The 20,103-nt window shown below is 58.2% G+C and overlaps 1 protein-coding gene across 2 annotated transcripts in view; it reads right to left on the reverse strand.

Annotated features, from left to right (window-relative positions):
- The window catches only part of GNAO1 (G protein subunit alpha o1), a 92,742-nt gene that overhangs the window by 22,812 nt on the left and 49,827 nt on the right, over positions 1-20,103 (reverse strand). For both annotated transcript variants that reach the window (XM_036440405.2, XM_036440406.2), the window contains exon 3: positions 13,844-13,985. In XM_036440405.2, the coding sequence (XP_036296298.1) occupies positions 13,844-13,985 (142 nt within the window). The remainder of the gene's footprint in view (positions 1-13,843; positions 13,986-20,103) is intronic.

Consider the following 20,103-nt stretch of genomic DNA (forward strand, 5'->3'; position numbering starts at 1 on the left):
CTGTGTGTCAGTCTTTTTTATTTTTTTATTTTTTTAAAATATATTTGATTTTTTACAGAGAGGAAGAAGAGAGGGATAGAGAATTAGAAACATCAATGAGAGAGAAACATCGATCAGCTGCCTCCTGCACACCTCCTACTGGGGATGTGCCCGAAACCAAGGTACATGCCCTTGACTGGAATCGAACCTGGGATCTTTCAGTCCGCAGGCCGACACTCTCTCCTTTGCCATGTATGTCAGTCTTGAAAACCAGCCTGTGATCACTCTGTGTGGGGCAGGGGCTGTGTCTTCCCAGGGTGGGGGGGGGGGGGGGGGGAGGGTTGGGGGAGGGAAAGAAGGAGGGGGTATGAGTGTGACACACCAGAGGCGGGGGAGGGTGGTGGCATCACGTGAATCTGCCCAGAAGTAGCAGGATGAGTGGTCGAAGGCTGCCTACCACTCCCGGTGCCCTTCTTCACGGACCCTATGCCCACTGACCTCGGAGGTCCTGCTTCAGGCCGGAAGGTTCCAGAGGTGGCCCAGGATGGGACAACGTGCATCGACCGGGTGTGTGCTGGGCGCTCCTCACAGCGTTCTTTCTATCCTCCCAGAAACTTGTGAGGTGGAATTATTTATAGACAGAAAACATGTTTTTCCATGATTCATTCATTGGGCTCTAAAGCAGCTGTGTTTAATAATTTGGGACATGTCAGAAACGGGAAATGTCAGGGAAGCCACGAACAGGAAGCTGAGGACACAGGTGGGGCGAGGACTCAACACATGTTGATACCAGTCACGTGGGCGCCGGGGCTGGTAAGAGGCTGGTGGGGCTGGCTGTGCCCGGGGCACCTTCTGAGCAGCAGCCAGCATGCGACCCAGTCACCAAAGGGCAAGGCTGACCAGGGAAAGCAGTCTGACTTGTCCCGAGTGTTATGGGAAGCCATGGAGGCTTAAAGGAGAGAAGAAATGCCCGACCAACATGGCTCAGTGGTTGAGCATTGACCTATGAACCAGGAGGTCATGGTTCAATTCCCAGTCGAGCCACATGTCCGGTGTTGCGGGCTCGATCCCCCAGTGTGGGGCGTGCAGGAGGCAGCCCATCCATGATTCTCTCTCATCACTGATGCTTCTCTCTCCCTCTCTCTCTCCCTTCCTCTCCGAAATCAATAAAAATAGAGTTTAAAAAATAAAGGGGAGAAGAAATGACATTCTGTTTTTGGAGCTCGCCATGGCTGCTGGGGGTGCGGGAGAGCCGAAGAGAGAGGGGCTACGGGGCACACCCAGGAGGCGGGTGCGGGCAACAGAGGAGAAGGCACTGGAGGTGTGGGAGGTCGGAGCCGGAAAGGCCCTTAGAAATAGTGCCACCTACACCCTCTCCGAGGCGGGCCATCCTAGGTTATGGTCTTGGCCCTGCCACTAACTGTCTGTGTAGACTGCCCAAGCCTTAGCACTCGCATCTGACCAGTCATCCCCACTCCTCTGGGTGCTGGGCCGTGAGGATTAGAGGCGGTCATACACCCAGCACCGTCGTGTCAGCACCTGGTGAGCGGTCCGCAGATGTCCGCTGTCACCGTGCCCCGCAGCTGGCCCAGGGTGAGCGGCCACCCATTTCCTGCCCCCGTTGAAGTCGCCTGCCCGGCGTGACCACTCTCTGCCTCTCCTGGTTTCCTTATCGGCCTGCGTCTCCCTCCTCGACGCTGTAAGTACTGTGAGGCGTGCTCCTCTCGGGGGCTTCCGCTAGCAGCTTCCATGCCTGGCGCTCCCCGTGCCAATCTCGTTAGTGATATTCTGATATAAATACAAATATAAACACAGATCTAATTCTGCCTCCCAGGCTTCCGTGATCAGAGGGGGGAGAGGCTTTCCGAAATCATTCAGGGAGTCGCCGGCTTATGGGAAAGAGTGATTCAGAGACGAAAGGAAGGGAAAGGGGAAGGGCTGGGAGACCCGGGAAGGAAGGAGAGGAGGGAGGAGGGCTATTGGGGGTGGGAGGAGCTGACTGGGGAGGGTGCACGGCAAACCCTGGGCAGTAGGGGCTCCTCAGTCATGTGGGACACCACACCGAGGCCCTTTTTGGAAAGGCCTCTCGTTGAGAGAATTCGAAGCAGCTGATTGGAGGAAGCAGGCCCAGGCCCCACCTCTCTAGCGAGGATTTGCTCCCATTTCACCCTTCAGTGAGGAGCCAGAAAAGCCTTCCTCCGCCAGGGGAGAGGAGACCTGTGAAGGGGAGCGTGCCCGCCTGGGCTTCGGGCTCCGGGCCTTGCTGGGGCCGCAGACCTGCCTTTGGAGTCAGGCCGGCCCGGGGCAGGGTCCTGGCTCTGCCACCCACCAGCTGTGTGCCCCACGGCAAGTCACGTGACCTTTCGGAGCCTCGGTTTCCTCATCTGTGAAATGAGTCCAATCCGGTAACTCACGGAGCTCCCGGGGATCAGGGAAGCTCAGCCAGACTTCAGTCCTTCCTGTCCTGCCTCCGAGATCTCTGCCCAATCCGTGCGAGACCCCCGGCCTGATGGGTGACCCATGTTCCTTTCACTTGACTCAGGAGACACTCCAATGCCCACCCTTGGTCTTGTTCTACTCTCTGGCCCACCGTGAGCTAGATGGGCTTCGTGCTTCCTTTCTGACTTCGTAGGAAAAATAAACACGTCCCTCTCCGGATGAAGCATGTGCCCGAGGCTCACAGCACTGTCTCGGAGCCTGGCCTGCGTGCGCTCCATACGTGGGGAGCTGTCGCTTCCCCGCTGTCATCGCTGCCACCCAGAAGTGCAGGAGGGCGGGAGTGACCGTGAGTCTCTCCAGGCACCTGCTTCGGGAGCCCTCCCCCCGCAGTGTGGGGCGCCAGTCCCCTTCCTGCCAAGGCCTGGACCCCCACCCTCTGCCTGGGTTCCTCCCGCCCCTCTCTTCGCATACCACCTCGTGTTTGCGCCTAGGACAGAATCGTCCTGCACAGAGAGAACTTATTTTTCAAAAAACTATCTAGTTCTCCATAAGGGAGGGAATCCGCTGGGCCCAGCCCAGCTGCACCCATTTCCCCATCCTCACCACGCCTCTCCAAAACCTGAGTTTGTAAGAAGGGGCAGAGTACTCCGTCCAGCATCGCCCGGTGACTTGTCCATTGGGCCCAGATGACTAACCCAGAATTTCCCAATGCAACTCCACCAGGATGACGTCACTTTCATTAAAAAAACAAACAAACAAACAAACAAACAAAAAAAAACAACAGGAAACAACCCAAATTCAAAACTTACGAAAAAGGCTCACCTACAACCACAACCACGCGAGCAAACAAGCTGATCAAACAAAGCCGGTGCGCAGCGTCGGGGCCTGTGTTTGCAGGGGAAACGGGCTTGGAGAGGACTGGTGAGTCCCGGGTCCAAGAGCAGAATCGGGGTGACCTCTGCACCTGGGGGTCAAGGTGGGCCCATTGGCGAGGCTGCTGTGTGGGGGAGGGGCAGGGGTGAGTGTTTCCTGGAGAGAGAGGGGTGGCCCTTGACTGAGCTGGGAAGCAGGTGGACTTGATCTGACCCCCACCCTGGCACGGGGATCCCTGGTCCGTCCCAAAGGGCTGTTTTCTCAACGAGGTGACGGCTAATTCCCACTGGGGGGTGCTGCTTCCTCCTCAGGCACCGGCACTTTGACCAGGATTCCCAGAGACAGAAAAGCCTTTCACACCAAGAGGCTCCATCCCCAACTGGGGGGATGGGCCTGGGGGACACACTGTGAGGCGACCCAGCACCACTCCTGGGCAATATGCCCCCGGTAGGAGGCGTTCTGGGGTGGCCACAGTTTCCAAAGAACCGGGGTTGTCTCCTTTTATTCCGAGAGCAGACACGTGGGCCACAGAACAAAACCAGACTCTGGCCTGGAGCCCCGAGACCCCATCACAGCCTCTGCTCAGCTTCCCAGAAATCTCCCCCAAAGCAAGGCGCTCTGGCTGCAGACAAAGGTGTGCTTTCCTGCTGAAACTGGTTTGGCATAGTGGATAGAGTGTCGGCCTGCCGACTGAAAGGTCCCAGGTTCGATTCTGGTCAAGAGCATGTACCTTGGTTTGCGGGCACGTCCCCAGTAGGACGTGTGCAGGAGGCAGCTGATGGATGTTTCTCTCTCACCGATGTTTCTAGCTCTCTATCCCTCTCTCTTCTTCTCTGTAAAAAATCAATAAAATATATTAAAAAAAAAAAAAAAAAAAAAAGATGTGCTTTCCAGTCCCCACTGCCCTGGGCCGGGGCCGCTGGGGCCCAGCAGGTTGGGGGGAGAGGTGACAGGCACCTGAGAGGCTCTGACCTTTTGACCCCTGGATCCCTGACCTCCATAGCTGTATGCCTGCTCCCCGGGCAGTGGCTGGGGGCCGTCGGAGTCCAGTCCCTACTGCTGAAGCTGCTCCCACACAACCAGGGAGCCACGTGTGTGCGGCGCCCTTGAACGCAGCCTTGGCCGCCGGCTGGAGCTCAGCTCCGCCTGGGAAATGCACGCTCCGCCTGCCAAGCCCAAGGCCTCCGTTCAGCTGAGCTCAATTCCCCAGCCCCTCACCCTGGCAACGGGTCTTTGGGGGATTTACGTCTCATGCATCACAACAGGGGAGCGGCCATTCAGCGAGTTGGTGGTGGTGGTGGGTGGGTGGGGGGGAACACCCCACAACACAAAACCAATGTGCCTTAACCTGCCCCCCACTAAGAGCACAGCCACAAAACCAAACAGAATCAACAATGAAAATTTCCCACAAGCCCACTGGGCCTTGGCCGACAATCAACAGCCAAACAGGAATTCAAACTTAATCAAACGTTCATGTCTTCCTTGTAAAGCTCAGGAAATCGGTAATTGGTTTTATAATTGAATTTTCTGATCACGTATCAAAGGAATGGGCCCTGCCAAAGGCCGGGGAGCGGGCTGGCTCCAGCAAGGACGGCCAAGGCGGCTCTGGAAGGTCGGGGAGGGGCGCTGACTGCGGGTGGGCTGAGGCCAGAGCCCGGCATTCATCACCAGAAGGAGCTAGCGGCCGCAGAGCCTGCCCTGGCCGAGGGGTCTCCCCCAAACACTCCCCCGAGGAGCCCCGTGTTTCTGATCCTTGAGCGATGGTGGCCGAGGCACGCAGGGGGAAGATGGGGGGGGGGGGGCAGGAGGCAGGGAGACCGTGTGGGTGGGGAGCGAGGAGCCTGTGAGGCAGAGACTGGGAAGCCATGGGGCCAAAGCCATCCTGAAAGAGAAGTGGGAGGCAGGAGGAGTCCAAGGTCTCTGTCCGGAGCTACTCTGAGGAAGGGGGAGTTTTCAACATGAAGCAGGAAGGTGGGAGACGGGCTCTGTGCGGCCTGGTTCTGCCCGGGCTGGGTGGGGTGCTGACGGGCCTGGGCCCCCAGGGCGCTAGCAGGTCCAGCTCAGCTTTTGCGAGCCCTTGCTCAGTGCTTAGCAGTCATCATTTCATGTAGTCTTCACAGCGCTCCTCTGGGTCAGGCACCCTCACCTGACCCAGACCCCGCCCTCGATGCTCAGTCCTGGCTCCTGCCCTCCAACACAGCCCCAGTGAGGAAAGACTGGCGCCCCGCCTTTCTCCCCACCGGGCTGTGTGGCCGCTGAGACAGGCCTGGCGGGCTGCTTTCCCACCGCCCCCCTTTCCCAAGAGGAAGCAGACCCGTTCCAGAGGGCAGGCCTGGGGCTCCTCTTCCCACCCAGCCCGGAGACCACAGGGACTTGGGGCCCGAGCCTGGGCCCCAGCCCGCTCCTGGCACGCTCCTGGTGGTGGTGACATAGCCATCTCTCCACCCACTCACTCTGTGGCTGGCCAGCCCCCAGGAGCCAGGGAGGGGGCAGACGAGCCGTCATTGCTGTCGGCACCTTGACCTCATCTGCCCACAGGCCAGAGGCCACCCTGGGGCATCAGAGCCCACGGCTGCTTCCCCGGGCACCTTGGCGATTGCTGTGCACACAGCTCGGGGCCTGGGCCCACCTGTGGCACCCGGGGACTCTCCTGCGGGGAGAGCCGAGATGGAGACTGTGGACCCACCTCCGCATCAGACTGGGTCCCGACACACGGCACACGCCTGGGCCGGGCCGCTGGGCTCCCACCCGGCCCACAGCCCTGAGACCTTGGCCTGTCCCCGCCTCTCCCTGCACTTCCGTTTTCTCCTCTGCAGAACGAGGACGGTGATGGAGTCGACGTCTCCACCGGGGTCCTGCCAAAAAGAGGGGCACCTTCGAGGGGGAGGGGGCGAGGGAGTGAACGTGTGGAAAGTGCTCGGCACCGTGCGGGGCCCGGGTGAGCGTGTGACCTCATCACATTGAGGAGGGAAACTGAGGCGCTCAGGGTAGTGAGGGAGCCCATCTGAGGTCACTAAGCTCAAGGAGGAGGATCAGCTTTGACCTGTGCCCTAACCCCCCCCCCCCCCCCCCCACACACACACAGCAGCTTCCCTCGGAGGACACACACTGGGCTCTCTGAGAGAGAAGGGAAGAGCCCAGAGCTGGGCTCCAGGCTGATGGCTGAGCCCTTGGACTTGGGCCTGCGGTGGGTGGTCTTGGGGGGCCGCAGACCCTGAAGACAGGGGTGGACCCCAGCCTGGGCCCGGCCCCACAGCCGCCCTGGGGCCGGGAGGGCCGCCTTCCTCTCCTTGGCCAGCGGGCACCGGGGGGACCGGCTGGCCTGGGCACCGGGCAGGGAGGTGCGCCGGGAAGGGGAAAGAGGCTGGGAGAGACGTGTACGGGTGGGGGGCACCCGCAGAGCCGGCAGAGCGGGACCTAATTTGGCAGTGAGCTATTCCGGGACTGTGCCCTGGGGACCTGGGACCAGGGATATCGGGGGAGGGGAGTCCGGGCGAGCAGACTCCGGGCTGAGGAGGGAGAGAGGAGGGGGAGCGAGCCAGGCGGGGTCTGTGGGGGTCAGTGTGGAACACAGTCCTGCCATGTGTGTGTGTGTGTGTGTGTGGGGGGGGGGGTCACAGTATAAGCAAGCCCTGTCTGTGGCATCTGACTGTCAGGGCTGTAGAATCACCCTACCTGACAGCTGAGGAACAGGCCGGGGCTGGGGGTGCAGGGAGCAGGGGTCAGCAGGTCAGAAGAGCCAGGAAGGGCTGCGGTCAGGAGCAGGCAGCAGCTCTCTGGATGCACAGAGCGCTGGACCAGAACTCAAACCAACAGGTCATGTCCTCGGGGGCCTCCCTCTCCTCCCAGGAGCCCCACAGGCCATTGGCCACAGCGACTGGTTGAGGGGGAGCACGTGGCCCAGCGGGGGCCAAGGAGAGAGGGGGACTCCGCCAGGACCTGGGGGGCTGCTCTGGGGAGACCACACAGGTGCACCCCTGTCTCGGGGTGCTCACAGGTCAGGAGTGGTGGGAGGACGCAAAACATGAACTGCTGAAACCACCGCCTTGCGAGGTGAGGGAGAGACTTTGCGGGGTCTAAGGGGAAGGCGAAGGCCAAAGATGGGACAGAGGGGAAAGATGAAGAGAAGCCAGGGGGGCATCTGAGCTGCCGAATCAAGCCTTGCCTGCAGCTGTACCTCCAGACTTCTTCTTTTTTTAAAATATATTTTTTTAAGGTTTTTTTTTTTTTTTTTTTTTTTTTTTTTACAGAGAGGAAGGGAGAGGGAGAGAGAGTTAGAAACATCGATGAGAGAGAAACATCGATCAGCTGCCTCCTGCACACCTCCTACTGGGGATGTGCCCCCAGCTCAGGTACATACATGTCCTTGACCAGAATCGAACCTGGGGTCCTTCAGTTAGCAGACAGACGATGCTCTATCCACGGAGCCAAAGCGGTTAGGGCTCCAGACTTCTTAATGGACGGGCCAGTTGACTTGGTTTTTCACAGGCCACTGCGTTACTTGCAACCCAGTGTCCTGACTCACCCGTACAGAGGGGGTCTTCGGCGGTGATTCAACACCACCTCGGGCGGGTGGGCAGATACCGAAGGGGAGCAGGCAGAGGAAAGAGGGAGGTGTGTGTGTGTGTGTGTGTGTGTGGCTGTGGAGGGGCAGGCAGATTCTGGTTTTCCTAGGGAGGATCCTCTGCCCCCCACGGGTGGGGTGTGGTATTACCTGCCCCTCCCTCCCAAGAGCAGGGTCTCTGAGCTGGGCAGGGACCCAGAGAGCACCTTGGCCATCCACCCACACCCAGCCTGTGACTCACACACAGACTCTCGCCCAGAGCTGTAAGAGGTAGGAGGCAGGGCCTTGGGAATCAGGGAGCCTACCTTCTCAAACCGGGGGTGACTGCTCCCTGCCCAGGCTGGAGACCCCCACATCTTTCTATCTTTGTGTCCAACGCCGCCGCCCCCGGGCAGGCTCTGCGAGGACCCCGTGAGTGCTCCGTGTTTGTGAAATAACTCGCTGACCGACGGGACCAGGGACAAGGAGGCCCAGGTTGGCTGGGTGCCTGGAGGCAGGCTGGTGAGACGCAGAGAGAGCTGAGCCCCGGTGCGTACACCCCCCAGTTCCAGCGCCGGGCCGGCCACCTCGCCCCTGAGGGAGTCCCTCTCCTATCTGAGCCGGACGGGGCCTCTTTTGTCCCACCTGCAAAACGGAGCGGCAGAATGGATGGCCTTCAACGGAGGAGTAGGCAGAGGGACGGGGAGGGCTGCCCCTCGCCGTGGACCTGGTGCCCAGCACAGGGCAGGTGCACACACTGCTGCCCGGAAGGCTGGCACCTCTTCCTGGCCTCAGGTGTGGGCACGGCCGCTTCGGGGGTCACCTCTCCCAGCGCCTCGTCAGATCTGCCCGCCACCCCCGAGGTTTAGGGGAAGGCGGGCGGATGCAGGCCAGCGAGCATCCTCGTTTCTGTCTGTCTCAGAGTTAGGGCAAACCCCCGGGCGACCAGCACTGCATCGTGGAGATGGTACCACAATATCTTCACCGCAATTTCTTCACGATAAAAAAAAAAAAAAGGACAGGGTTCTGAGCGCCATTGTGTGACTTAAGTGACATTCTGGAAGCTAAGGGTGAAATCTGACTCGGCCTCCTCAAAGCGCTGCCATTCTCTGGGGGGGTGGGGGCGGGGGGTGTGTGGAGGAGGAAAGAGGGCATGTTCCTAACGGCGCCCCTCGGAGGGGCAGAAGCGCACTGGGCAGCGATTCCAGCAGGCCAGGCGCTGTAGTCCAGGGCAGGCCAGGCAGCCCATCAGGCGCCGTGTGCCTCTGTTTCTAACAAGAAAAAACGCACCGGACACCTTACCCATGCCTCCCTGGACAAGTGGAGGGTAATTCACCGATTTTTATCAGGAGTGATAATTTTAAATAAATTGGTGAAAAGGGCAAGAGCGAACGTGGTGCTGGGAACTCTCAGTTGTTGGCCACGATCATCTGAAGCACGTCACAGGCATTGTCTCAGTTAACCTGACAGCCTGGAACCGAGGAGGGTATTAAGATCGGGCCCATTTTACAGACAGAAACACTGAGGGCTGAGGGAGGTAAACGATTTTACCTTCCAAAGAGCTCCTGGTAGGAGTGGGAACCGAACCCGGTCCCCCTGCTTCCTGAGTCAGGCACGGTACGAGAGGAATAAGATCTAGATTTTGGGCTTCAGGACATTAGAACGTGGTGAGAGACATCGGCAGAGGCACGCGTGAGGAAATCAAGAGCCTTTTTCCATGGGATCAAACCTCACACAAGTTCAAGGCATTCTCTCTTTGCTGTTATCCCATCAGCGTGCAACGTCTGTTATATATGCAAGGACTAGTGTACGCACACTCACGTTTTTAGGTGTTGATGTATATGCATGTGTGTGTGCATGTGTGTAAATCCACGGACAGGGGCCAGGCCTGTTCACAGACTTTCTCTGGGAGCCTCCTAACCCTGCAATTGCCCAGTCCCCCAGATCCTCACCGGGCAGGCGGCCAGTGGCTCTGCTTTTGTGATGCAGATGGAGGCCGGGAAAGGAGGAAGGGGAGAGACTCCACTTCAAAAGATTTAGGCAATTTGCATAATAATGAGCTGGAGAGTGAGGAGGGAGGGAAGAAAGGAGTTAGAGAAGGAGGGAGGAGGAGAGAGGAAGGAGAGGGGGACAAGGGAGGGGGAGAAGAAGAAAGAGGAAAAGGGAGGATGGTGAAGGGAGGGAGGGAAGGAGAGGAAGAGAGGGACCCACTTAGAAGCAGAGAGGAGTGGGTGGAAGGGGAGGGAGGGAAAGGTGGGGACTGGAGGAGGAGGAGGAGGAAGAGGGCAAGAGAGGGAAACCCTGTGGGCTGGGGGTAGAGAGGTGGTGTGTGTGTGTGGGGGGAACTTAGGGAGGGGAGTGGGGGTGGGACAGACGAGAGGGAGACAGAAGGGCTAATTGGGAAGCGTTGTCCTTTGGGTCCCTTTGCACGTTTTGTAGAGGCTTAGGGAAAAAAGATGGGATTCTTGGAACCATCGAATGCTCTCCCTGATGGTGCGGTGCCCATTTAACCCGGACTCTGCTCCGGGCTGAGCCGTGTGGACTGTAGTTCCATGAGGGCTGGCTGTGTCTCCACCCTCCACACATGTACATTTTGTGCTGCGTGACCTCGAGCAAGTCACCTAGGGTGGCTGCACTTCATTCCCCCCTCCCCACCTATCAGGGAGCTGTTTGTGTTAATCACTTAATTCACGCCAATGGTTTAGCACAGGACCTGCCCCACGGAGCCGGAGCCGGAGCTGGAGCCAGAGCCGGGCACAGAAGCTTCAGTGCCCAGTCCCTCTGCATGGGGACCACTCCCAGCTGGAGACCCACCAGGCGGAAACCCGACTCGCCAAGGTGGCCCCATCTCCTGACTCTCTGCCTCTGTCTGCCTTGTCCTAGGCCTGGAGGCTGGTCACACAGAAGCTTCAGTTTCCTGATCCTTATCCTTCTGCCCCAGGAGCCAGGCACAGGTCCCATTCTTTAGTCTCCACACTCCCTGGCTGCTCTCATTTCCCACCCCCATGGAGACCCCATGCATAGCTTACCCAGATCTGGCCCCGCCCCCACTAGTCCATCCTGCACGTGCCATCATAACTAAAGCTGACTCTTACCCATCCCTCCCAGCTCAAACTTTGTCCATGGCTGCCCGGCGCCAGCAGGAAAAAACCCAACTCCTTGGCGTCCAGTCCCAGGCCCCCCACCCTATCTCCTTCCTACCTTCCCCACACCTGGCCCTACCCTAAGCCTCTGCTCTGGCCACTGGCCTCACTTGTCAATCAGATCTCCTCCGGGCCTCACTGACCCACTGCTCCTCCTCAGCTCTTCCTGCTCCCGGCCCCTGTGCTCACCCCCCTGCACCTGCCGCGCCGCACCTGCGTGAAGGACAGTCCCAGCCTCATTTCCTGCAGGAAGCTCCCCCGACCAACTTGTGGGGTGACCGAGCGCAGTCCGCCTGGGGCCCTGTGTGCCCGAGGGCGGGGCCGGCTCCCTAACGGCCCCATCTCCTAACGCTGAGTCTTTACAAGGGCTGGGCACAGAGCCGACACATGGTCGTGGTCGGTACTCAACCCACATGGACTCACGTAGCGATGAAATGACAGGTACTTTCCCTTTTTCCTCTGGGAACAGGAAAAACTAGGCACGCTGTTCCCCTGTGCCTGCAGGCTGGTTAACTGAGACTCAGCACCGTGCTCTCGCTTCTGCAGAGAGGCCGACCGAGGGCCTGTCCGGGTCAGGAGGTCAGAGCAAGTGCTTCCTGCTCTGGGCTCGGAGGCCAGAGTTGACTAAAATGAATGGACATATGCCAAAACCGGTGTGGCTCAGTGGATAGAACGTCGGTCTGCGGACTGAAGGGTCCCAGGTTCGATTCTGGTCTAGGGCGTGTACATTGGTTGTGGGCACATCCCCGGTAGGGAGTGTGCAGTAAGCAGCTGGTCGATGTTTCTCTCTCATTGATGTTTCTAGCTCTCTGTCCCTCTCCCTTCCTCTCTGTGAAAAATCAATAAAATATATTTTAAAAAATTTAATAATAAAAAAATAAAATAAAATGAGTGGATATATGTAAAGTGCTCAGCACAGTGCCTGGTAGCTAGTAGGTGCTCAATAAATGATGGCTGTTTGTCATCAGTTGGAGGGGGACAGGGGGTGGAGTGCAGGGCTAGGGGAAGAAGGAGTAGGGGTTAAGCAAAACACACACACACACACACACACACACACAAAACACAACAACAACAACAAGAAACCAAAAACCAACACCACAACACACTCCTCATAGACTCAGACAACGTATGTGGATGAACAGAGGGAAAGGGGGAGAGGGGAGGAGGAAGAGAGTCAAGGGGGGCAGATGGTGATGGACGGAGACCGGACTTGGGGTGCTGAACACACAGTGCAATAGGCAGATGACGTGTCATAGAATCGTGCACCTCAAACCTTTGCAATGTTGTTAACCAATGGCACCCCAATCCATTCAATAAAAAAGCACAGCTGTTCATTACCACCGAGACCGTGAGCGCTAAAACGAATGAAGCCCGTGCCACCTTGGCCGCTTGGCGGGTCTGAGCCGATGTTTGCTGACCGTCTGCTCTCTCCAGCTCCTCTCCCACCGCGCTTGCTCGTTCCGCATACCCAGCAGCCAGCGGGAGAGCTTACAGGGAAGCAGGCTGAGAATGGCTGTGCCCTCTTTCCAGGGGCACCGACGCTCTGGCCCGACCCCGGGGAGAAGTGCTTGGGGACAGGCCCTCCTGGCAGCGCCCAGCTCCCTGGCCCCGGGGCTGGCCGTGGACACACTGCCCCACCCGGTTCCCCGCCCCTGGAGGAGCCAGCGCCTGAGCTGGGACGACGCTGGGCCGTGGCGTTAGAATTCTGTGCATCAGCATTGAGTTTTACACACACAGTTCAGCTCGGTCGCAGGTGAGACTGAGAGTTTTCCTCCGGGATGGAGGTGGTTTTTAGCAAAGACAGGATATGTCTGCTCACCACACGGCAAACCACACAGGAGTCAGTGGTCAGGGCTGCCCACCCAGAGGCTCCCTGTGGGGCCAGCGAACCGGGAGGCCTCCACTTGCTCTCCTTTCTCCATCCGGGTCACAGCGAGAGGAGCTGGGATGGAATTCCCTGAATTGCCTGCCTCCCTCCTTCCCTCCCTCCCTCCCTCTAACTTCTTTTTGCCAGTGTGGCTGCATCAAGCTCACAGTTAATGCAGGCCATTTGCAAAGAAGAAGCCTTTATGTACTTATCCCATCCACCACTTATCAGCCACCTGGAAACTCAAGTGAAAAACAGTCCCTGGTCTAGGACGTCCCCTTCCTACAGGGAGGGGAGCCCCTTAGGTTCTCAGACCCCCCCCCCCCCCCCCAAGGCAGAAAGCACACCCCTTGGTTCAAGGGAAGGAACAATCCGTTCACATGGCTGCTCCCTGCCACAGCCCCCCCTCCTCCCCACCAAACAAGGCACAGAGAGATCTCCTAGGGAGGGATGGTGGCCAGGTAGGCTGTTGCATTTGAGACCTAGTTCCTCGCCTGGCCAGCGTGGCTCCATGGTTGAGCGTGGACCCAGGAACCAAGAGGTCACCGGTTTGATTCCCGGTCAGGGCACATTCTCAGGCTGTGGGCTTGATCCCCAGTCGGGGGCATGCCGGAGGCAGCCGATTGATGATTCTCTCTCATCGATGTTTCTCTCCCTCTCTCTCCCTTCCTGTGGCTCTCAAATCAATAAAAACATGTTGATTTTTTTTTAATGTACTATGCAGTGCTGTGGGAGTCTCCGTTCAGAACAGTCCCCCGCCCTCTCTCATCTGCAAGATGAGCTCTGAGGCTGCTGTCCTTGTTGGCGACTTTGCCGGGAGGTCTGCCCCCCAGCGAAGCCCCTGTCTGCGCGTGCCAGGCGGGGTGGGCCTCCTGGCATCTCCCCCACACAGCACCGTCTCCTCCTGCGCCCGGAAGGCGGCCTGGCACTGCCCGGAGGACGCGGCAGGGGACCCACACAGGCCCCCTCCTGGCCGGGCCCCCGAGCCCGGTGGCCTACCTTTCTCTCCTTGTCGCCGTACTCGATGCCCAGGGTGTCCATGGCCCGGACGATGGCTGCCAGGGACTGGATGGTGTTGCTGTAGACGACGGGCTTGTACTGCTTCACGTCTTCTCCCGAGAAGCCGTCCTCGTGGATGATCCTGGGGAGAAAGCACACACCCCCACCGATGAGTGCGCCTCCGCACCAGGCCCAGCCTCTGCCGGGCGGAGGGGGCCGAGGGCCCGGTCTGACCCGGGAGCTGCATGACTGAGCTGATGCGTTGGGACCATCGGATCCGAAGGAAAAAATCTACCCGAACTGCTGAGCATTAATCTTATGAACACAGAACCGTGGGGAAGAAAGGCAGTCCTTTTAGATTCCCTCCACACGCGAGCACGGCCGTCAGCAGGTGTGGGCGACACTTGCGCGAGCTTAGCAGGGAGGGCACCCACGAAGCACCCAATCAATGCCAGCTCTTCGCGTTTTTAAGCGGAGGTCAGGGTCTCCCCTTCCACTCAGGAGGGCAGGGCTTCGCCTCTGTGCTAAGTGCTTTGTCCACACCGTCTCGTTTAAGATCCAGAACAATCCTAGGAGATCAAAACTACGATTTCCCACGTACAGGGGAGGAAACGGAGGCTCAGAGAGGGCAAGCCACCCACTCGAGGCCACACAGCGGCAGTCGAGGCCCTGCTTGTGACCACCGGGCTGGCCTTCACACAGAGTGAGCAGCGGAGCACTTCCTACACGCCAGCCCGAGGCGTGTGAGGCCAGGCAGGGAGGGGTCTGGTTGGAGGTTGGAGAAACAGCCCGGGTTTGAGTCCGGAGGGAGACAAGGCCAGGTGTGGGAGAGCAGGAGGGAGGCACCTGGGGCACCTCAGCCGCAGTCAGTAAGCAGCATCTTCCTCTACAGGGCTGAGTGACAGAGTGCAATGCCATGTCCCAGAGACTTCCTGTGAGCCACTGGATCCAGCCATGCCTGAAGCTAACATTGCTCCTTCACTGGTGAGTGATGGAAGCCAGTAATTCCTTCCTATTTTTGTAAAAGCTCATACAGTGGATGGCAAACTGCGGCTGAGAGCCACATGCGGCTCTTTGGCCCCTTGAGTGTGGCTCTTCCACAAAATACCACGGCCTGGGCGAGTCTATTTGGAAGAAGTGGTGCTAGAAGAAGTTTAAGTTTAGAAAATTGGGCTTTCCAAAGAAATGTCAGTCGTTGTCCTGTTGGCGTTTGGCTCTGTGGACGAATGAGTTTGCCGACCAAGAGGACCTGAGTCTGTCACTTACAGCCAATAGCGTCTGAAGCATGTTCTGTATGACAACCACAGCCAGGGGTCACCGCTGAACAGACTTGTTAATGAACCTTCTGTCTTTGCCACCAGCCTGTCCACCCTTGGACTTCAGGTGATCACACCTCAGTTTCCCCCTGTCCATAGGCTGGCACAGGCTGGCCCCGGACAGGACTCATAACTACAGGAGCCATGAGAACACGGGGGCACAAAACCACCCCTCTCTGAGGAGCTCACTGAAGGAGGCAGACGTGTGCGTGCGTGTGCGTGTGTGCATTGTGAGTACATGTGATGCCAGGGAGGGAACCCACGGGCGTTTTATGCCTGCAGAGGCAGAGCCAGGGCAGCAAAGGGAAGCCGAGCTTGATGCCCACCTGGAGCTCAGGGGCCCTGAGAGCTGTTGTAAGCCATCAAACCAGAGGCACTACGGGGAGCGAGCCAAGGCTGACTCTGCAGGCCTGAGTGCCCGACTTTGGACCGGGGCCGCCCGGCTGGACTCCGAAAACCTGGCATCGCAATGGGGAGATCTCAAGTGGGAACGGGGAGAGGGAGGGAGAGCAGCACCCAAACCCTCCGAGAGGGGCGGAGCTCTCTGGGAAGAGGCCATGGAGGAGGGCCCCTGGCCCCCTCTGCTGCCTGGGGCCCCGGCAGGAGCAGGACTTGGGTTCCCCTGCTCTCTGCTTCTCCTCCTTGCAGGGCTGGGCTCAGCCGCAGTGAGGCTCCCCAGACACAGCGGCCTTATATGGTCACGGAGCCACGGGCTCGGGAGCTGGAAGGGACCTTGGAGGGTCATGCGGCCCAGCAGCCACTCTCTAACCACAGACGCCTCTGAGATTGTGACGAGTGCAGCCCACACACAGCTTTGCCCCCAGTTTCTGGTGGTTCAAGGCTCACAGCCCCTCAGCTGCTGGAACACACCGTTTTTCACTCCACTTCCCGGCCGGCCCCTCCTCTGCTTCCCTGCCTCAGCCCCCCGCCCCCTGCACGGAGCTGACCCCTCCCCCCCCTCCCCCCCCCCCCGCTCCATCTTCCCACAATCCCTCCACAATCCCTTTAAGGATCTACGTAAAGGGGGAGTTTCTAGAGACAGACTTGAGCCCTAACTGGTTTGGCTCAGTGGTTAGAGAGTCAGCCTGGGAATTCAAGAGTCCCAGGTTCGATTCCAGTCAAGGGCATGTACCTTGGTTGCGGGCACATCCACAGTAGGGGGTGTGCAGGAGGCAGCTGATATGTTTCTCTCATCGATGTTTCTGGCTCTCTGTCCCTCTCCCTTCCTCTCTGCAAAAAATCAATAAAACATATAGACAGATTCGAGCTGTGTGACCAGGCCTAAACGAACGGGGGGCTGGGAGGGTGGTGGGGGCAGAGGGTGTCCACGTTTTAAGCGACTGGCTGGGCAGAGGTAGGATGTGTGTGTCTTGCTAAGGAATCCTGGTGGGACCGGGATTTCTGAGTTCCCAGAGTTCCCAGGGAGCAGAGGCACCGAGACCTGGAGGCCCCGATGGGGGGCGAGGAGCCCCACTCTCCTCCAGGGCTAAAGGCCTTAAGGGTTCTGCCTCCTTCAGTCCCCTCCTCCTCTCGCGCACACAACCGGTGGCTGTGTGTCCGGTAGACTTCCTAGAGCACCCAGAGTCAGGGGCGAGCAGGACAGACACAGCCCCTGCCTTCAAAGGACTCACAGGCTACAAGGGAAAGGTAGGAAATAAAGAAGTAAACAAACAAACAATGTTAGAGTAATGCCCACAAGAAAGGCAGTTAATGATGGATGGGGGGCAGAGTTAGGAGCCAGGAAAGGAGGTGACATGTAAAGCTGAGGCCTGAATGATGAGAAGGAGTGGACCTTGCATTTATGTGAAGAAGAGCACTTGGGGCAGAGAGGACAGCACGTGCAAAGGTCCTGGGGCACCTTGTGTTAGAGGCAGGATGAGGAGCCGGTGGGGTTGGAAGAGGGCGAGTGGGGGGAAAAGCCAGTGAGGGTAGCAGAGACCCAATCGCAAAAGACTATGCACGACTTACATATTTTTTTCTTAACACGCATTGAAACAGCCACCCATTAAAATAGGACACCACCCATCTGTGTGCTTTCCCAAACCATCTTGACTTCCCCTGTGGTTCTGCTCCACGTGCGGGCCCATCTTAAAGGAAGCTCCCCCTCCTCTTCCCCTGACTTCTCCAGTCCTGACGGAGGCCTGCTCTGGGAACGCTCCTGGATCCCAACCCACACAGCGGAGCGAAATAGGAGCCAAGAAAACCTGCCATCCGGTGGCGGCCACTGTCCCACCGCCCGGAGGGAGGCCTTCTACCTGGGAGCCCACGTGTGTGTTGCTGGTTCTCCTGACATGAAATCACACTGCGTGGCTCCGTGTGGCCCAGCCACCGTCACGGGCTGCCTGGTGGCATGTGGTCCAAACGGGCCCTCCTTCATCCAACCCAACCCCTGCCAGGGGACACTGCTTATGGACGGAGCTCTTCCCAGCCTCCCTCGGCTGCTGGGGAGGCTGCCGGCCCGTCAGCCCGCTCCTCCTCATGAAGACACAAAGCCACACACCCAGACGGAGCAGGCCAGAGGCAGGGCGGGGCCCCGGCCTTGCAGGCTGGGCCTGGGTGACGCGTGTGCAGACGGGATCTCTCGGTGATTTGAAAAGAAGAGAGAAAAGGACCCAGCGGAAAAGCCAGCTCCTTCGCTCTGGGTGAGAGTGTATGGCAAGAGCAAACGTGATCTAGAAAATAAACGGGACCCCCTTTAGTAACGAATGCTCTGTGACAACATGATGGCCTAATAATATTAGAGCCACGGAGACTACGAGGGAATTCACGAGAATAGCGGGCCACTGCCGAGGGGGAGGACGGCCGCAAAGCAAGAGGTGAGTCCCGGGGACAGTGACTTGCAGAAATCTGTTCCGAAGAGGCCGTTTCTAATAAGGGAGGGAGCGCGGGCCAGAAGCAAAGTCGCCAGCTGCCAGCGGTCAGCAGACGGAGCCGGGGGCCAGGCTGAGACTCGTGGTTCCGGGACGGGGCTGCTGCCGCTGTTATCTGCGGAACAGCGTGGCCCCTGCCCTTCCCCGGGACGCTCGGCGCTGGGGGCAGGGGTAGGTTGGACGTGCGTGCCAGCTCCCATCCTGCTCGTGTGTGCGTGTGCATGTGCGTGTGCCGCTCTGAGAGCTGCCTTCCAGGTCTCCATCCTGGGACCTCGGCTTCGGATAACAGAGACCTTACCTTGGCCTTGGAGGCAGAAGACTCAGCTTCTTATGCAAGCAGGCCGCTGACCAGCATCGCACCCCCCGGCGAAGTGGGCAGGAGAAGGCCACCTCTGGCCAGCCGCCTCTGGTCAGCACCATGGGCCTCGGCCTGAGGCCCCCCCCCCCCCCAGAAGAGCCGCTTGATCCCCCGAATCCACTCTCAGCTTCCAGGCGCTGGCCCTGCCCCTGCCCGTGTTTCCAGGAGACACTGCCCCTGCCCATGGTGGCTAACACCCTCACGTCACCGCTCCAGAGGCCTGGGATCTGGACTGGGCTCGTCCACTGACCAGTGGGCGTGAACGTGGCTGTCCCTGGGCCTCCGTGGCCGCTGCCTCAGCGCTGCCCCGGCCTCTCAGACAGGCTGCGTGTCGGCTTTGGGCCTGGGTTGTATCAAGTCCCTGAGGTCACCCTGTTTCGCTCCGGTTAACCAAGCTCCAGGGTCAGGTCTGTCTTTGCCAAACGTCGTCTTATTAGGATATAGCAGCTCACAGAACATGGGGCAAATAACCCAAGGTGCTCTTGGTGGACCAAACTTGGAGATGGGCATAGCTGGTTGCAGCTCAGGGGTTGAGTGTCGACCTATGAACCTGGAGGTCACGGTTCGATTCCCGGTCAGGGCACAGGACTGGCTTGCAGCTTGATTCCCAGTGGGGGGCATGCAGGAGACAGCTGATTAATAATTCTCTCTCATCACTGATGTTCTTATTTTTCTCTCCGTCTCCCTTCCTCTTTTTTAAAAAAAAATATTTTTATTGATTTCAGAGAAGAAAAGAGAGAGCAAAATCTATTGTAACAAGAAGTACAGCAATTTTTTGTTTACAGGGATGCAAGGAAAAGGACGTGAGAAAACTATTGGAGGTGAAGAATCTGTTCATTATTTTGGTGATGGTTTTGTGAATGTAAACATATGTCAAATAAACTATACACTTTAAGTGTGTAGTTTATTAAATGTTAATTAAACTTCAATAAAACTGTTGAAATGAAAAAAAAAAAGAGAGAGCAAGAGAGAGATAGAAACATCAATGATGAGAGAGAAAATTGATCGGCTGCCTCCTGCATGCCCCCTACTGGGGATCCACCCTGCAACCTGAGCATGTGCTCTTGACCAGAATCGAACCTGGGACCCTTCAGTCCGCAGGCTGACGCTCTATCCAATGAGCCACACCAGCTAGGGCTCCCTTCCTCTTTGAAATCAATTAAAAAGATATACTAAAAAATACATGCATTCGGCATTTTAAAGGTTTCTTAGGATGAAAGAAAAAAGGCTTGGACGCTCTGAAATGAGGACCTGTCTACCTCACTGAGCTCACTACCTCACCTGTTTGCCACCTGTCACCCCCTCAGACCACTCTGCTCCAAGAGGCCCTTGCCTCTGTGATCCCGTCTTTACCTGCCTTATCTTCCTCAAACACCTACTTCCTTAGAACACCCACTGAGATATAAGCTCCCTGCTATGGCGCCTGCTTCCCCAGATGCCCAGAGGTCAGGAGGGCAGGGACCTTGTCTGCCTCGTTCACGGACCACAGCCCCTGAGCAGTGCCCAGCACACAGGGAATGGCCAATGAGTGCTGGCTGATGGCTGAACCAAGCAGGCCACTGCTCAGCTAGACAGCGGCGGGTCTGCACATGGCTCCTTCTCTTAGGAATCCCAACTCCCAAAGAATTGTCCGCTGCCCCTAATACTCAAAAAACCCCCAAACCCAAACAAAACAAAACTCCACACAGAAAAACACCACCCCAACCCCAAGGACGT

The sequence above is a fragment of the Pipistrellus kuhlii genome, unplaced genomic scaffold (genome assembly GCF_014108245.1).
Source record: "Pipistrellus kuhlii isolate mPipKuh1 unplaced genomic scaffold, mPipKuh1.p scaffold_m20_p_17, whole genome shotgun sequence".
NCBI classification, from domain to species: Eukaryota; Metazoa; Chordata; class Mammalia; order Chiroptera; family Vespertilionidae; genus Pipistrellus; species Pipistrellus kuhlii.